Here is a 19,921-nt window from a genome sequence, read left to right as displayed (position 1 = left end):
ATGTGCTTTTGGTTGCATATCCAAAACTAACTGTTTTAGTCGTTTGAACTTACCTCTCATATTCGGGGCACCATCAGAGCACTATCCTCTTAAGTCATCCACTGACAAATCAAGATGAGAAAAAGGTCTTTTAAGGAATCATTGACAGTACCAATACAAAATGACACTTGTTCGTGAATTGAAGAATCTTTTGTTTTGTCAACCATAATAGAAAAATGTTCAGTCTTCTTGATTGAAGGCAATACCTTTCTCAACACAGACTTTCCTAGTAGATCAATGATCTTGTTTTGAATATTGTGGGATGTCCACTTATACCCCCTCCCCCCCCCCATGAACCATGGACCTTGCCGTTGTGGGGAGGCTTGCGTGCCTCAGCGATACAGATGGCCGCACCGTAGATGCAACCACAACGGAGGGGTATCTGTTGAGAGGCCAGACAAACATGTGGTTCCTGAAGAGGGGCAGAGCCTTTTCAGTAGTTGCAGGGGCAACAGTCTGGATGATTGACTGATCTGGCCTTGTAACATTAACCAAAACGGCCTTGCTGTGCTGGTACTGCGAACGGCTGAAAGCAAGGGGAAACTACAGCCGTAATTTCTCCCGAGGACATGCAGCTTTACTGTATGATTAAATGATGATGGCGTCCTCTTGGGTAAAATATTCCGGAGGTAAAATAGTCCCCCATTCGGATCTCCAGGTGGGGACTACTCAAGAGGATGTCGTTATCAGGAGAAAGAAAACTGGCATTCTACGGATCGGAGCATGGAATGTCAGATCCCTTAATCGGGCAGGTAGGTTAGAAAATTTAAAAAGGGAAATGGATAGGTTAAAGTTAGATATAGTGGGAATTAGTGAAGTTCGGTGGCAGGAGGAACAAAACTTTTGGTCAGGTGATTACAGGGTTATAAATACAAAATCAAATAGGGGTATGCAAGAGTAGGTTTAATAATGAATAAAAAAATAGGAGTGTGGGTTAGCTACTACAAACAGCATAGTGAACGGATTATTGTGGCCAAGATAGACACAAAGCCCATGCCTACTACAGTAGTACAAGTCTATATGCCAACTAGCTCTGCAGATGATGAAGAAATTGATGAAATGTATGACGAGATAAAAGAAATTATTCAGGTAGTGAAGGGAGACGAAAATTTAATAGTCATGGGTGACTGGAATTCGTCAGTAGGAAAAGGGAGAGAAGGAAACATAGTAGGTGAATATGGATTGGGGGGAAGAAATGAAAGAGGAAGCCGCCTTGTAGAATTTTGCACAGAGCATAACTTAATCATAGCTAACACTTGGTTCAAGAATCATGAAAGAAGGTTGTATACCTGGAAGAATCCTGGAGATACTAAAAGGTATCAGATAGATTACATAATGGTAAGACAGAGATTTAGGAACCAGGTTTTAAATTGTAAGACATTTCCTGGGGCAGATGTGGATTCTGACCACAATCTATTGGTTATAAACTGCAGATTGAAACTGAAGAAACTGCAAAAAGGCGGGAATTTAAGGAGATGGGACCTGGATGAACTGAAAGAACCAGAGGTTGTACAGAGTTTCAGGGAGAGCATAAGGGAACAATTGACAGGAATGGGGGAAAGAAATACAGTAGAAGAAGAAAGGGTAGCTCTGAGGGATGAAGTAGTGAAGGCAGCAGAGGATCAAGTAGGTAAAAAGACGAGGGCTAATAGAAATCCTTGGGTAACAGAAGAAATATTGAATTTAATTGATGAAAGGAGAAAATATAAAAATGCAGTAAATGAAGCAGGCAAAAAGGAATACAAACGTCTCAAAAATGAGATCGACAGGAAGTGCAAAATGGCTAAGCAGGGATGGCTAGAGGACAAATGTAAGGATGTAGAGGCATGTCTCACTAGGGGTAAGATAGATACTGCCTACAGGAAAATTAAAGAGACCTTTGGAGAGAAGAGAAGCACTTGTATGAATATCAAGAGCTCAGATGGCAACCCAGTTCTACGCAAATAAGGGAAGGCAGAAAGGTGGAAGGAGTATATAGAGGGTTTATACAAGGGCGATGTACTTGAGGACAATATTATGGAAATGGAAGAGGATGTAGATGAAGATGAAATGGGAGATAAGATACTGCGTGAAGAGTTTGACAGAGCACTGAAAGACCTGAGTCGAAACAAGGCTCCGGGAGTAGACAACATTCCATTAGAACTACTGATGGCCTTGGGAGAGCCAGTCATGACAAAACTCTACCATCTGGTGAGCACGATGTATGAGACAGGCGAAATACCCACAGACTTCAAGAAGAATATAATAATTCCAATCCCAAAGAAAGCAGGTGTTGACAGATGTGAAAATTACCGAACTATCAGTTTAATAAGTCACAGCTGCAAAATACTAATGCGAATTCTTTACAGACGAATGGAAAAACTGGTAGAAGCCGACCTCGGCGAAGATCAGTTTGGATTCCGTAGAAATGTTGAAACACGTGAGGCAATACTAACCTTACGACTTACCTCAGAAGAAAGATTAAGAAAAGGCAAACCTACGTTTCTAGCATTTGTAGACTTAGAGAAAGCTTTTGACAACGTTAACTGGAATACTCTCTTTCAAATTCTGAAGGTGGCAGGGGTAAAATACAGGGAGCAAAAGGCTATTTACAATTTGTACAGAAACCAGATGGCAGTTATAAGAGTCGAGGGGCATGAAAGGGAAGCAGTGGTTGGGAAAGGAGTGAGACAGGGTTGTAGCCTCTCCCCGATGTTATTCAATCTGTATATTGAGCAAGCAGTAAAGTAAACAAAAGAAAAATTCGGAGTAGGTATTAAAATTCATGGAGAAGAAGTAAAAACTTTGAGGTTCGCCGATGACATTGTAATTCTGTCAGAGACAGCAAAGGACTTGGAAGAGCTGTTGAACGGAATGGACAGTGTCTTGAAAGGAAGATATAAGATGAACATCAACAAAAGCAAAACGAGGATAATGGAATGTAGTCAAATTAAATCGGGTGATGCTGAGGGGATTAGATTAGGAAATGAGACACTTAAAGTAGTAAAGGAGTTTTGCTATTTAGGGAGTAAAATAACTGATGATGGTCGAAGTAGAGAGGATATAAAATGTAGACTGGCAATGGCAAGGAAAGCGTTTCTGAAGAAGAGGAATTTGTTAACATCGAGTATAGATTTAAGTGTCAGGAAATCCGTTTTGAAAGTATTTGTATGGAGTGTAGCCATGTATGGAAGTGAAACATGGACGATAACCAGTTTGGACAAGAAGAGAATAGAAGCTTTTGAAATGTGGTGCTACAGAAGAATGCTGAAGATAAGGTGAGTAGATTACGTAACCAATGAGGAGGTATTAAATAGGATTGGGCAGAAGAGAAGTTTGTGGCACAACTTGACTAGAAGAAGGGATCGGTTGGTAGGACATGTTTTGAGGCATCAAGGGATCACAAATTTAGCATTGGAGGGCAGCGTGGAGGGTAAAAATCATAGAGGGAGACCAAGAGATGAATACACTAAGCAGATTCAGAAGGATGTAGGTTGCAGTAGGTACTGGGAGATGAAGAAGCTTGCACAGGATAGAGTAGCATGGAGAGCTGCATCAAACCAGTCTCAGGACTGAAGACCACAACAACAATGTCCACTTATAACCTGAATGCACCAATCAGTCTTTAAACTCAGGTATGTCATTCATTCGGAGTTCCAACAGCTGAAAAAAATTTGAGTTTACATCTTCGTGCCCTCTAATTGCTAGTCCTTGTTGGCATAGAAATTGCAAGGTAGTAAAAATTCTCTCAAGAGCTAAATGGCCTTTCTTCATATCACTATCTAACTGTTCTTTCAATTGGGAGGCCACACTTCGGTTAGTGACAGAATTTAGTTTCAGAACACCTTCTTTATGCGTAAATGTATTTTCATGAAGACGGGATTTTTCCAAAGACTTTTTTGAGTTTGGAAACCCTACAGAAGTAAATACATCTTCTTTTTTTTTAAGAAATTTGTAATAGATTTTTAGCATCTGCCTCTTTGCAGGCTTTGCAAAAAACTTTATCGAAAGATGCTTCATATTTTAGCCACGTATATTTGATCAGACAAGACTTCTGAAATGATCTTCCCTTACCGGATTGTCCAGGTTTTGGCTGTGAACGGTTCTCATCTGAAGATGATGAAGCAATTGATGACACAATAATTGTTGGAGGCTGATTTGCAGTATCATCAACATCCAAGTGCACCTTTTTGGTAACAAATTTATCCATTGCAAACTTATTTCACAATACACTAAGAGACTACATTAAACAAATAAAATATAGTCATATAAAATAATCCACTAGACACTTAAAGTCAGAGCACTAAACAGCCCTGCAGCATGCACTGAACGAAACTATCCACTGAATGACTGCGACAGCAGGGTGGCCTTTATACAGCCATGGCATCGTAATGTATCGAAGCGTCAAGGTGACACAAGGCAAAGAGCTCCTGACGCTTCTGCTCCGGTCCTTTTGATGTCACGGCAGATGCAGCGCTGGCCTGCCAGCGCCAGACTTTACCCAAAGGTTCGTGCACTGGGACAAATTCTAAGTGTGCCTACAGCACCATAACACTAGCATGGTTCACACCACTCATTTTCAGTTAACCTGCTTACTACCATAATAATTATTTGTTTTAACTCATTACTGAATGTATTTTAAAAGTTAACTATCATCAAACAAGGAAACTAAAAAATTCCAACATAATTTTGTGATTTTACAAAGCATAATATAACTAATAATTTTCTTAAATTATTGGGGGGCTCCGCACCACCCAAACAAATTTATGGAGTCAGCACCTGTGCCTATAGACAAACTGTCTATATACATAATTAAGTTTGTGCAGAACCCTCTGAATGCGAGTCCTACTCACACTTGTCTGGTTTTTATGGATGACATCGCACAACCGAATCAAACTGCATAGGTGGAGGAGCACTTGGAATGAGATGATATTTGGTGAATGGACTGTCCTTCCCATCCTCTGACTCATATCATACCAGGCACATATGTGATGCGTAGCAGAGAGATACTGCAGCATGTACACCTGCATCAGCGGCCATCTAGTAGTTGACAATAGCACTGGTGAAGGAATGGAATGACCTACTGTTAGAACTCCATAACAACCATGTGGTCAGCATGGCTGCACATTGCACAGCAAGTAGTGCTGTCTGTGGTGATCACACACCCTATTAATAATCATGTCCTGCCATTTGTACTGCAGAGGACCATCATGACTCATCGTGACTTCATTGCAATTACAGTATTGTCTTTGAATAAAAGTGTCATTTCTTTACATCTTCTTGCATATTTCTTTCAGTTACCATCTGGTTATACTGTAGCAGTTCTTTCTACCTATGGTCTCTCTCTCTCTCTCTCTCTCTCTCTCTCTCTCTCTCTCTCTCTCTCTCTCTTTCCTCTCCCACCCCCACCCCTCCCAGACTCTCCCCCTCCTTTTCCTCTCTTCTTCCTCCACCCCCTCCCTCCATCTCTTACCCCTTCTCTCTCAATCTCATTTCCCCCTCTCTTTCTCCTTCCCTTTTTGCTTATCCCTCCTCCGTATGTCTGTGCCTCTCCTCCTCCCACTCTCCCTTCATACTCACGCAGCAGCTTCGGTGCCTGTGAGGATGACGGTGCTGAGGCTGGGTATCTCCTTGTTCCGCAGCTTCCCCGGTTTGCTGCTTCCCAGTTCTGGCAAAAGTTTCTGCAGCCTGTCATAACCACTGGCTGTGGCCACCAGACCACGAACCTCCACCTGCAACCAAATTAGCTCCTCAGACATATTCCGAATTGATTTAGCAGTAAACAGTGCACTTCTGCAATGATGTCAGAAGCAACAATTAAATAATACAATATGTTAGTTGAATGCTGTTTCATCAAGCATATTGAGAAGCACCTTAATACTGTTACAGACACGTTGGCAGTGAATGCTCTTGAATTGTTTTGCATGAAATAACTGGAGGTCTTTTAGACAGTTATTAGTTCTCTGAAAACAGATTGCACTTTATTGTTCATATACCAGTCACAAATTATGGATTGGCCCAGTAATTCATGTAGTACTAATTGCAAAACGAGTGAGGTGGTGCATTGGTTAGCACAGTGGACTCGCATTCCGGACAACAATGGTTTGAACTCACATCCAGCCATCCTGATTTAGGTTTTCTGTGATTTCCCTAAATTGCTTAAGACAACTGCTGGGATGGTTCCTTTGAAATGGCATGGCCAATTTCCTGCCCCATCCTTCCCTAATCCAATGGGAACAATGACCTCACTGCTTGCTCCCCTCTCCCCAAACAAACCAACCAACTGACTAATTGCAAACTACACTCTTATTTTGACATACTTCAGAGGATCCTCATGTAATTCTAGATCTACAAGATCCAATGTTCTGCAAGTTCCTGGACCACAATAAAAGCAGCCATGACTCACCAGAAGGAGAGAGCATTTCAGAAGAAACCTCTTCATCATGCACAGACTGTAATCTACACTCTCATTATTGATGTTGCACAATGGAATTTGAATTGATTAGTCCTGCACTGCCAGTGGTTTCCCATCTTTCTGTTTCTATATCTACATCTACATCCATACTTCGCAAGCCATCTGACGGTGTGTGGCGGAGGGTACCCTGAGTACCTCTATCGGTTCTCCCTTCTGTTCCAGTCTCGTATTGTTCATGAACAGAAGGATTGTCGGTATGCCTCTGTGTGGGCTCTAATCTCTCTGATTTTATCCTCATGGTCTCTTTGCGAGATATACGTAGGAGGGAGCAATATACTGCTTGACTCTTCGGTGAAGGTATGTTCTTGAAACTTTAACAAAAGCCTGTACCGAGCTACTGAGCCTCTCTCCTGCAGAGTCTTCCACTGGAGTTTATCTATCATCTCCGTAACGCTTTCGTGATTACTAAATGATCCTGTAACGAAGCGCACTGCTCTCCGTTGGATCTTCTCTATCTCTTCTATCAACCCTATCTGGTATGGATCCCACACTGCAGAGCAGTATTCAAGCAGTGGGCAAACAAGCCTACTTCCTTTGTTTTCGGATTGAATTTCCTTAGGATTCTTCCAATGAATCTCAGTCTGGCATCTGCTTTACCGATGATCAATTTTATATGATCATTCCATTTTAAATCACTCCTAATGCGTACTCCCAGATAATTTATGGAATTAACTGCTTCCAGTTGCTGACCTGCTACGTTGTAGCTAAATGATAAGGGATCTATCTTTCTATGTATTCGAAGCACTTTACACTTGTCTACATTGAGATTCAATTGCCATTCCCTGCACCATGCGTCAATTCGCTGCAGATCCTCCTGCATTTCAGTACAATTTTCCATTGTTACAACCTCTCGATACACCACAGCATCATCTGCAAAAAGCCTCAGTGAACTTCTGATGTCATCCACAAGGTCATTTATGTATATTGTGAATAGCAACGGTCCTATGACACTACCCTGCGGCACATCTGAAATCACTCTTACTTTGGAAGATTTCTCTCCATTGAGAATGACATGCTGCGTTCTGTTATCTAGGAACTCTTCAATCCAATCACACAATTGATCTGGTAGTCCATATGCTCTTACTTTGTTCGTTAAACGATTGTGGGGAACTGAATCAAACGCCTTGCGGAAGTCAAGAAACACGGCATCTACCTGTGAACCCATGTCTATAGCCCTCTTGAGTCTCGTGGATGAATAGCGCGAGCTGGGTTTCACACGACCGTCTTTTTCGAAACCCATGCTGATTCCTACAGAGTAGATGTCTAGTCTCCAGAAAAGTCATTGTACTCAAACATAATACGTGTTCCAAAATTCTACAACTGATCGACGTTAGAGATATAGGTCTATAGTTCTGCACATCTGTTCGACGTCCCTTCTTAAAAATGGGGATGACCTGTGCCCTTTTCCAATCCTTTAGAACACTACGCTCTTCTAGAGACCTACGGTATACCACTGCAAGAAGGGGGGCAAGTTCCTTCGGGTACTCTGTGTAAAATCGAACTGGTATCCCATCAGGTCCAGCGGCCTTTCCTCTTTTAAGCGATTTTAATTGTTTCTCTATCCCTCTGTCATCTATTTCGATATCTACCATTTTGTCATCTGTGCGACTATCTAGAGAAGGAACCACAGTGCAGTCTTCCTCTGTGAAACAGCTTTGGAAAAAGACATTTAGTATTTCGGCCTTTAGTCTGTCATCCTCTGTTTCAGTACCATTTTGATCACAGAGTGTCTAGACATTTTGTTTTGATCCACCTACCGCTTTGACATAAGACCAAAATTTCTTAGGATTTTCTGCCAAGTCAGTACATAGAACTTTACTTTCAAATTCATTGAACGCCTCTCGCATAGCCCTCCTCACACTACAATTCGCTTCGCATAATTTTTGTGTGTCTGCAAGGCTTTGGCTATGTTTATGTTTGCTGTGAAGTTCGCTTTGCTTCTGCAGCAGTTTTCTAACTCGGTTGTTGTACCACGGTGGCTCTTTTCCATCTCTTACGATCTTGCTTGGCACATACCCATCTAACGCATATTGTACGATGGTTTTGAACTTTGTCCACTGATCCTCAACACTATCTGTACTTGAGACAAAACTTTTGTATTGAGCCATCAGGTACTCTGTAATCTGCTTTTTGTCACTTTTGCTAAACAGAAAAATCTTCCTACCTTTTTTAATATTTCTATTTACGGCTGAAATCATTGATGCAGTAACCACTTTATGATCGCTGATTCCCTGTTCTGCGTTAACTGTTTCAAATAGTTCGGGTCTGTTTGTCACCAGAAAGTCTAATATGTTATCACCACGAGTCAGTTCTCTGTTTAGCTGCTCAAGGTAGTTTTCAGATAAAGCACTTAAAAAATTTCACTGGATTCTTTGTCCCTGCCACCCCTTATGAACGTTTGGTCTCCCAGTCTATACCCAGCAAATTAAAATCTCCACCCAGAACTATAACATGGTGGGGAAATCTACTCTAAATATTTTCCAAATCATCCATCAGGTGCTCAGCCACAACAGCTGGTGAGCCAGGGGGCCTATAGAGACATCCAATTACCATGTCTGAGCCTGCTTTAAATGTGACCTTCACCTTCTGTCTGACTCACTAGCCTAGAGTGCTAACTGGTCCAACAGATTTCTCACATTTCATTCTAAGACCTCTCCTAAGTCTTCGAGTTTGGATGAAAATGAAAACTGATACACTTCCTGCCAGAGTCCTAAGAACAGACTGCAGTGTATATGGCAACAGAAGCATGCACCATACATGGGACACACTTTATATGAAGGTGCTTCAGAATGTAAGTTACACATGTCGTCCCATGCTAAGACCACTGTGCAACAAAAGTGGCACATTGTCAGAAGAGTGTACATGTTTCAATGTTTCCTGCAGGCACTGTTCTACTGGGACATAGAGGGAGGAGCATCACAGTTTGCACAAATTCACCATGAAACTCTGCTATATAGGGAATAAATGCAAAGCTGCATCAGCAGCAGTGAAAAGGTGCCAATAATTTGACCGAGGCCACACAGACATAGGTCATGTTCGTTGAGAAGTCCAGATAACGTATCATTTACGTCCATCTTTTTGGCAAGCTGAAAAAACATCCAGGAGAAATATTTTCCAGTGATGAGGAAGTTCACACAGTGGTTCTCGAATGGCTACAAAATGGACTCTATCACCAAGGAATTGAACCACTAACAGGGCATTCCAACCATTAAGTTGGAGACTATGCTGAAAATTACTACCATGTATCTGTGTTATTCTAAAGTGTAGCACAGCTTTCAATAAAAGTTACATGACCTGTGACAATGATGCATGACATCAGGAAAGAGAAGAAGTTTTATATATGTACCACGGCAATTCAGCCCGGAAGTTTTAATGAATGAATGATGCATAACTTACTTTATGAAGTCCTCTTGTACCAGCTTATTTGTGAGTTACTGTTTGAATAACGCATGAACATCACTGTGTGTAATTGACTTAGTGCAGAAATGCACTGATTACAGTTAGATCAATTTCAGGACATGTTAGAGTAGCTGATACATTCAGACACAGAGGCAGGTGCATTTTTCTAAGTTATCTGTGTGTACTGTCCCACAAAAATTCCCACATATGTCATTATGAACAGACACTGGATTGGAGATGGATGAATATAGAAATCAGGCATGACCTATTCAAAGGAACCATACCTTGCACCTACTTAGGGAAGTATGAAAACTTTAAGCTGTATGACTAGATGCGAATTTGAACTGCCAAGTACCTGAATGTAACTTCCACTGTGTTACGGTGTGTGTCAGCTCACTTGGTGGAAGATACAGACATGGCTGGAAGAGTATCAGATGTTCAGTTACCCACACACCAATACCTTGTCCAGGCAGTGCCTCAATTTGGCGGCCCGGTAGCTGGACTTGAGGAAGGAGGTGGTCGACAGACAGAGGGCTGGTAACTTGGCGACGTGGTGCTCCAATGTGGTGGTCTGGAAGACAAGGTTGGGAAAGGGGTGTGAAGTGGCAGACCGATGAAGGGCTTGGTACATACCTTGGAGAGGCAGTGCCCTAGTTCGGCAGCCTCATAGCCCGGGTTGAGGCAGACAAGTGCAAGCCCAGCACGTGCAGCTGCCAGTGCCGTGACGTACCATTCGAGACAGTTGCCACCCCACAAGCCCAGCCGGTCGCCGCGGGACAGCCCCACCGACATCAGACCCGCTGCCAGTCGGTCCACCTGCAACAACACACACCTGCTGTACCCTTGTCTGGAGAACAACAAAGGAGGCTTATGAGAGGGCAAGCTATCATGTATCTGTTACAAATAACAGTGACTGAGATGTAGCCATTTTCACAATAACACCTTTACAGTATCTGGCTATGAATTCACTCACAATTAGAAGTCACAAATATCAAGTAGCAACTAAATATGGCATTTAAGAGTCAACACCATGTACCAACTGTTGGTAAAAGTTCATATTTATTTTTAAGAACCTTCTGTCACTCAATCAAATCTGGCTGCAATTTTGGTCACAAATAGAAGTAGCAAATGGTAATTAAAAGTAGCATTTAAGCAGTATAACATTAAATTCCATCTGTTGACTGATGTTCGTACTTCATTCTAAGAATTTTGTGTCTCATGCTATGGGTGTATAACAACATACCAATGATAGAAGAAATGAATCAAGAAATTAATTTGCTCTGGGAAAATTTTATGCTTGGTGCTACACCTTGCAGAAGCATTGAAGTATTATTCAGTTGAGAGTTGGTGAAACCAATGAATGTCAATGCCCAATAAAGATTACAGTAACAGACTGACCTAAGGTGTAGCCTAATGGTTTATGTTCACACCATATTTAAAACCACTTAAGGGGAGATGGAATTATGTTCACACCATACTTAAAGACACTTAAGGGGAGATGGAAGGCAATTTTTTTTTATCTATTCTGCCAGTGCTATTTCTTTCTTTGAATATGTACACCTTTCAAAAGAACCATCATTGTTAGAACAGTTAAGTTTTTACTGAATGTATGTAACACATGAGCCAGCATTTACAAGTAAAATGAACAAAATACCTCTTAAGGATTTCAAGGAATTTTTTTTAAAAATCTTTCACTAATAAAATTACACTTCTGTTATACATTTTTGTGATCATAAAACAATTTTGGTGGGATTAATAGTTAATTTAATTGTAATAACTTATAACAATCCTGAGTACAAATTTACCAAATTTTATATTTCTAAGCTTTTAGCTCAGTGACTAATGGTACCTGAAAACCATTTAATGTACTTTTGAGAAGTTTGATACTGCAATTTTAGTATAATGAATTATGGAAATTACAATTAATATTTTCTTGCACCGTACTGAGCATCATCTGAATCATACTGATCTTTTTTCTTCTCTTGGCCCCTCTTTTTTCTGTATTGCCTCTATTGTGCATATCATCTCTTATAAAATGTGCATATTAGCCCATTCCTATCACATAATAGAACTATGTGTCATGGTTTTTACAAATGTATTATGCACACTCTAACTTTTTACATACCTTGGTTATATTTTTTATATAAATGTTCCTTGCTGCTGGCACAACAGATACACAGAAGTAATTCAGTTACTGCAATTTGTCAATCAGTTTTTAAAATAAGCAAATACATTATGTACATTTCCACACATACCATGGCATCATGCTTCTATGAAGAAGATATTTATATCTGCTAAACCAATACTAAGTAAGTTTCTGTAATATACTTTTTATACTTCACATAAATGTACAGCCCAGGTCTAAAGATTTATAATATCCCAGATTCTGTAGGCTTCCAAAGATGACAAATTGATTTGTTGAGACCAGTTAAGCATAATAAAATTTATTTGCAACTGATGACCAAATTTTATCCCAAAAAAATTTTAAATTAGCAATTACTGCTTTGTGGATTCTCTCTCTCCCTATTTGTACCTAGGATTTTTCGGTACCTATTTCCACTAGATTTAACACTCAATGCTTCCAAAAAATCCAGTTTCCTTGTTAAACTAGCATTCAAGCATAAAATTGCACCATAAACACCAAATTTAAGGGTTGTAATCTGAAAAAGTACTGTTTTTGATGACTGTGCCCAAATGACAGAACTTAAACGTTCATTTAAATTTTATTTTTTCCTATGAAGACATTTCTTCAACAAAATATCTTTACAAAGAACTCTGAATATAGGTTTAATTTCATTCATTACTGCAACAGGTAAAGAATGTTTGTGGTCATATGTCGCACATCTCCTGTACTTGCACCAAGTGTCAGGATCATTTGGGCAAAGAAAATGTTGAGGATGTCCATTTGTGGAAAGCTTACAGATAAAGATTGCCTGTACAGCTTTCTTCACATTTTTTAAATTCCCAATATTCCTTCTTATGGTTAAGCCATAACAATTCTTTAATCTATCTATTTCAACATTTGTCAGGCGACCTTATCTTTGAGTACCAATTTTGACTTTTCTTTTAATAATCTTCTCAACCTTGACCTCATTCTCTTCTGCACATGCCAAACGCATTGCAACTTTGACACTAGGACCGTAGGGTCCTTCTGTACATATCCAGTCATAAGCCTTGCTGTTGTCATCCCCTAACTAGTGTGTGCATGCAACACCTCTATTTGCCACAAAATGATTAAAAATTCTGAGAAGTCCTGCTACTTTCATTCCACTACCTGGACCAGCATAATTCTTCCAACAGTTGTGTTCATCCTCTTTCTCAGTTTTACTGCCACAAGTCATAAAGTCCTTGCTTAGAATCTACAACAGTCACCTTGTCAGTATCAAATGATGCAGCCATGACAACACTAGCTAGGATTAGTAGAGACTGGGATAAAGCGTAGCCATATTTCTGCCAGCTGCTGTCAAAACATGCACAAATATTAATACTTTCACTTTCATGATATTCCTTGAGTGCTTCTTCAGCTGCTTTCTTCATTGAGATGCTACAGACTTCAGTAACAGCAGTTCCAATAATTTCATTATATGTCATAAATTTTGCTGGTCAATTTGGAATGTCAAGCATTGCATGAAAGAGTTTGCCTGCCTCCATCCATTTACCAATGATCTGATCCTATAAACTAGTCTCAACTTTTTCCATACAGATTATTACTTGCCATTTATGATGAAATTGTTGCAGCAACTGCAAAACAGTTTGCCAAATTCATTGTCAGCTTTGACACAATGCCTTGGTGAAGTCACTGATTCTCTCCCAAAGATATGTCTCCACCACATATTCTGCACACAGTATTTTTGGAAATAAAATCACAGAACATGCTGGAGTTCACAATAATATTTGCAAAAGAGTGTTCATCTCCACAAGCTGACGGCGGAAGAACACCTTTAGGATACTGTTTCTTTCTTGTTGTACTGAGTTTCTTTACAGTTGACATTCTAGGTTTCCTTCACTGAGCTCAATACTGACGTTGAGAGAGTACTACTTGAAACAAAGCCATGACATATGAAGTCACAGTCACCAAGTTAAACCAGGGCAAGGTGTCAAATTATTCTGCTACATAGAAAAAATACAATTACCATTTATGTACACTATATGATGCTGTATGTGTTCAATTATAGTTCACTGTTAGCTATTGTGTTGTACCTTCTACCCCTTCCCTCCAAGAACTAAATCTGCTGACAAAATTACGCTTCTCAAAAACCTTACCTCTGCGCAAAATATTTTTTTGCTTTCACTTTTCACATTTTATTTTCTGAATGACCAAACTATAGAGTGATACAAAGTGATCAAAACACTGACATTAAAATTTTCTTATTATAGTTACTTCATTAGATATTTCACACAATAACACATGTGATACAAAGTGCATTTCTCTCTACATGTAACAAGAAAAGTTCTGTACACATCAGTAGGCTACAAAACTGCTAAACCATTGTTTTGTTGCTAATTTCAGCTACAAACAGGGGAAAAATCTTTAATGTTAATATGTATCACTTAACATGATGTCATGTTGCCAATTTAGAGGTAAGAATTTTGGGAAAGGAAAGAGGTGCTCAAATTAGTAACATGTGAACATCAAATTTTTATTTTTATTTATTATTTTGCTTCACTCAATATGTATTCACATGTTATACATTGGCAAACGTAATTAGCTTCCCCAACCACTGCCTCATGCCACAATAGATACCCTGTGCAGCAACTGTTGTTTTTTTTGTGTGCACCTTTAATCTAATCTGAAGGTACACAGCAGCAATATGTCGTATTAACTGTGATTCATGAATGTCTTCACAGTCAATGGCAGAGACAAGATTACGCACTTTGCCAAATAGATTGATTTGTTCACAAAAGAAATGACAAACAGAATTAATAAGCTTGTCATAAAAATGGTTTGATTTCAAGGTAAATGTCATTAGAGCAGAACAAAAGCATTTTTCTGTGTGCATCCCTATTTTAAACACTGCTGCAGATAGGCGAAGCAAACCACCCCTGTTAATCATAGTAAAGGCAGCTCGACTTGCCACAGGAGTCTTGCAGTAAGTGTGATCATTTGGGCACATGTAGGGTAAAGTAATAAGTTCTTCACTCTTAGCACATGTTAATATTTGTATAATCTTTTTTCACAGCACGTCACACATTGGTGTGGTTCATGTTGATTCTGTCAGTAGGTGGGATTATACTAGGCATGGCCTTCACCTCAACAGGAAGGGGAAGGGTAAATTGGCTGGGGAAATAGCAGGAAAGTTAAAGGGGGGAGGCACTGTCATGAGTGGTAAAATACCAGTGGTTATAGGATTCAGAAAAGACCCTTTTTTAGGGTAGGGAGGACAGAAAGAAAACAAATTTTAAGAGAGGTTAGAACTGAGACAAACCTTCAGTTTGAGAAAGAAATCAAAAAACATAATTCCAGCTTATTACATCAACATAAACAGCCATTGGTTAAGAATTTTCAACTGTCAGCAGATATTTTAACTCCATCCAATTTTAAGTCAGTCAATGTGAAATGTCAGCTATCTTTATTGCATCAAAATATTCGAGGACTGAGAAATAAAATTAATGAATTAACTATCTGCATAGATGAATTAGAGTCTTCAAACCCAGCTGACATAATCTGCCTCTCTGAACATCATGTGACCACTGGTATAGAACTTTTAAGTGTTACAGGGTTTAGGTTAGCATCTCACTATTGTAGATCAGAAATGGAGAAAGGAGGAGTTGCCACATTCATCAGGAACTGTCATAAATTTAAGAACATAGACATTCATAAATTTTGCCTAGAACAGCATATGGAAGCATGTGCAACAGAATTAGATTTTCACAAAAAATCTTTCATAATATTAAGTGTATATCGAGCACCTGCAGGTAACTTTAATCTGTTTGTAAACCACCTTGAAGCTGTACTGGCCCATTTAACAACCAAAAACAAAGAAATAGTGGTTGCTGGTGATTTCAATGTAGATTTCCTTAAAGACTCTCCCAATAAGAACCTATCTGAGTTAGTAACACTATCATTCAACTTAATTCCCACAGTAAAGTTCCCCACTAGGATAACCACTTGCTCACAAACAGCCATTGATAATATCTTTATAGAAAAGTCAAATGAACAAAATTATATTACAAAACCAATAGTCAATGGCCTCTCAGACCATGACATGCAGTTCCTTCTGTTAAATGTTAATACTGAACAAGATATAAAATCTGTTAAATCTGAGCTCAAGAGGGTAATCAGTAAGCCAAAAATTGATTATTTTAGGACACTCCTCAGAGACATTCACTGGACTGATGTTTACAGTGCTCATGGCATGAATGAAAAATATAACATATTTGCTAATAAAGTGCTTACCTTATTTGAACACTGCTTTCCCCCAAAACTTACCAAGGTTAGAGCAAAGTCTACAAAGAAGCCATGGATTACTCGAGGAATAGGGGTATCTTGTACAACAAAAAGAAAACTGTATCTGTCAATCCGAAACATTTCCAATGTTGATGCTATAGCACATTATAAGAAATACTGCAAAATATTAAAGACTGTAATACGGATGTCAAAGCAAATATATTACAAGGAAAAGATAGTCATATCAGATAACAAAATAAAGACAATATGGGATATAGTGAAGGAGGAGACCGGTAGAACCAGACATGAAGAGGAACAAATAGCATTAAGAGTAAATGATGCATTGGTGACAGATGTGTATAGTGTTGCAGAACTTTTTAACAAACATTTTATAACTGTTACTGAAAAGATGGGGTTGTCAGGTTCGGTAGATGCTGCTATGGATTACCTTAGACCAGACATTTCAAGTAACTTCCATAATATGAATTTGACCCTCACTACCCCAACAGATATAATGTCCATCATAAAATCTTTAAAATCAAAAACATCTAGTGGGTATGATGAAATATCAACAAAGTTAATTAAAGAATGTGATTCTGAGCTAAGTAACATATTAAGCTATCTGTGTAACCAGTCGTTTATCAGTGGAATATTTCCCGAATGGCTGAAATATGCTGAAGTTAAGCCACTGTTTAAGAAGGGAGATAAAGAAATAGCATCAAATTTCCGTCCAATTTCACTGTTGCCAGCATTCTCAAAAATTTTCGAAAAAGTAATGTACAGTCGTCTTTATAACCATCTTATCTCAAATAACATACTGTCAAAGTCACAGTTTGGATTTCTAAAAGGTTCTGATATTGAGAAGGCTATCTACACTTACAGTGAAAATGTACTTAATTCATTAGACAAAAAATTGCAGGCAACTGGTATATTTTGTGATCTGTCAAAGGCATTTGACTGTGTAAATCACAATATCCTTTTAAGTAAACTAGAATATTATAGTGTAACAGGAAATGCTGCAAAATGGTTCAAATCTTATATCTCTGGCAGGAAACAAAGGGTGTTATTAGGAAAGAGACATGTATCAAGCTATCAGGCATCATCCAACTGGGAACTAATTACATGTGGGGTCCCACAAGGTTCCATTTTGGGGCCCTTACTTTTTCTTGTGTATATCAATGACCTTTCATCAGTAACATTACCAGATGCCAAGTTTGTTTTGTTTGCTGATGATACAAACATTGCAATAAATAGCAAATCAAGTGTAGTCTTAGAAAGATCAGCCAATAAAATATTTGTAGACATTAATCACTGGTTCCTAGCCAATTCTTTGTCACTAAACTTTGAAAAAACACACTACATGCAGTTCAGAACTTGTAAGGGGTGTCCCAAGAGTATATGTCTAACATATGATGACAAGAAGATAGAAGAAGTGGACGGTGTTAAATTCTTGGGATTACAGCTTGATAATAAATTCAACTGGGAGGAGCACACCACAGAACTGCTGAAGCGTCTTAACAAATCTCTGTTTGCAATGCGAATTTTGTCAGACATATGGGATATAAAAATGAAAAAACTGGCATACTATGCTTACTTTCATTCCATAATGTCATATGGGATTATTTTCTGGGGTAATTCATCAAGCCAAGCTAAAGTTTTCCGGGCACAAAAACGTGCAGTAAGAATTATATGTGGTGTGAACTCAAGAACATCCTGCAGAAGCCTGTTTAGGGAACTAGGGATACTAACTACAGCGTCCCAATATATTTATTCCTTAATGAAATTTGTCATTAAAAATATATCACTTTTTCAAACCAATAGCTCAATTCATGGAATCAATACTAGAAATAAGAATAATCTTCACAAGGATTTAAAGTCACTTAGTCTTGTACAAAAAGGTGTGCATTATTCGGGAACACACATTTTCAATAACTTGCCAGCAGCCATAAAAAGCTTAACAACCAATGAAATTCAGTTTAAGAGAAGCCTAAAGGATTTATTGGTGGCCAACTCCTTCTACTCCATTGATGAATTTCTGAGGAAAACCAACTGATTTGTATATAAGTACAACATAACTTCTGCACAATTTCAGTGCAGTAATGTGTTCACTGAAAATTTGTGTGTGTGTGTGTGTGTGTGTGTGTGTGTGTAAGTATAATCTAACTTCTGCACCATTTCAGTGCAGTAATGTGTTCATTGTAAATAAGTATTACAGCAGTTGTATTACATGTTTCTTACCTTATAAATAAATAAAAAACTTTTTTATTTTAAATTCAGTGCAATAGTATTTGTAAAATGACTCTTAGTGTTCATTAAAAAATGACGATCATTCCACTTGGGACCTGTGGAATGGTACATTAGCTTATTTGTTTTAGTTTAAATATTTGTCATGTATTGTTGTTTTTCTGACATGTTCCACATCCTGGAGGACCTCCTCACTACGGATCAATTGGAATGAAAGTAAATCTAATCTAATCTAATCTAAATAAATAATATTCTCCTAGTATTCACTGAGTAGTGCTGAATCAAGAGCCTCAAACTAACTAGTATCTTCAATATCATCAGTGAACTTATCATTTTGCTTCTTTTGGCTCATGAATTCGCGAACACTGAAAGAGCTCACTTTCTCAGTGTCATCTACATTATTCTTGTCACTTGCAGTAACATTGTTCTTGAGCAACATTGTTCTCAAAGCACACTGGAACTGTAATGTGATGGGATTATTGTTTCAACTTAACCTAGATCTGATGCATAGAAAAAAAAGAGTTTATAGATGATCTTCTGAGACTTTGTATGTTAAAAAATATTTTAGAGGTTCAGTTGACCCATGTAGGTCAACTGAACTATGGGATAAAATTTTACGTATGTCGGTCTTTTCACCTTCACTAATACTAGTATCAGCTGAAGAATAGGATGCTACTAGTAATGGAGATGAGAAAAGAAACACACATTAAATTGGTATCCCATACTTCAGCTGACCTACATACACCAACTGAAGAACAGATATAGTGCTAGCGAAGGCGAAAAAGTCGACATACATTAAATTTGTATCCCATACTTCAGCTCATCTACATACTTCAACTTACGAATAGGGTATCAGTGCTAGCAAAGGTGAAGATGTCAACATGCGTTAAATTTTAATGCCAATGAAAACAAAGACGTTGATGTACATTACACTGGGATCCCGTACCTCAGCTGAATTACGTGAAGGCGAAAAAAGGTGGCATACATAAATTTGTGTACCATACTTCAGCTGACCTATACAGTCCAACATTTATATCCCATACTTCAGCTGACCTATATTGGTCAACTGAAGTATGGGATACAAATGTATTTTTTCGCCTTCGGTACTAATAGTATCGACTGAAAATTATCAAAGTATTACTAGCGACAGCAAAGAAACCGACAACAATAAAATTTCTGTCCCAGTCTTCAGTTGAGCTATACAAGCCAAATGAAGAATAGGATACTGGTACTAGCGAAGGCAAAAAATTGGGATATATGTAACATTTGTATCCTGTTCTTCCGTTCACCTGCATAACATTCACATAATCATATATTCACATCTATATAACATTCGCAGTTCAACTGAGGTAAAGGATGTCAATGATACATATGTCACTTTTTTCGTCTTTGCTAGC

The 19,921-nt window shown here is 38.7% G+C and overlaps 1 protein-coding gene across 1 annotated transcript in view; it reads right to left on the bottom strand.

Annotated features, from left to right (window-relative positions):
- The window catches only part of LOC124619433 (medium-chain acyl-CoA ligase ACSF2, mitochondrial-like), a 227,936-nt gene that overhangs the window by 73,866 nt on the left and 134,149 nt on the right, over window positions 1–19,921 (bottom strand). The window contains exons 3-4 of the mRNA XM_047145809.1: window positions 10,526–10,708; window positions 5,599–5,750 (exon numbers count right to left, since the gene is read on the bottom strand). Coding sequence (XP_047001765.1) covers window positions 5,599–5,750; window positions 10,526–10,708 — 335 coding nt within the window. The remainder of the gene's footprint in view (window positions 1–5,598; window positions 5,751–10,525; window positions 10,709–19,921) is intronic.

This window comes from Schistocerca americana, chromosome 6 (assembly GCF_021461395.2).
Source record: "Schistocerca americana isolate TAMUIC-IGC-003095 chromosome 6, iqSchAmer2.1, whole genome shotgun sequence".
Taxonomy (NCBI): Eukaryota; Metazoa; Arthropoda; class Insecta; order Orthoptera; family Acrididae; genus Schistocerca; species Schistocerca americana.
This window is presented reverse-complemented; position numbering and strand designations above follow the sequence as displayed.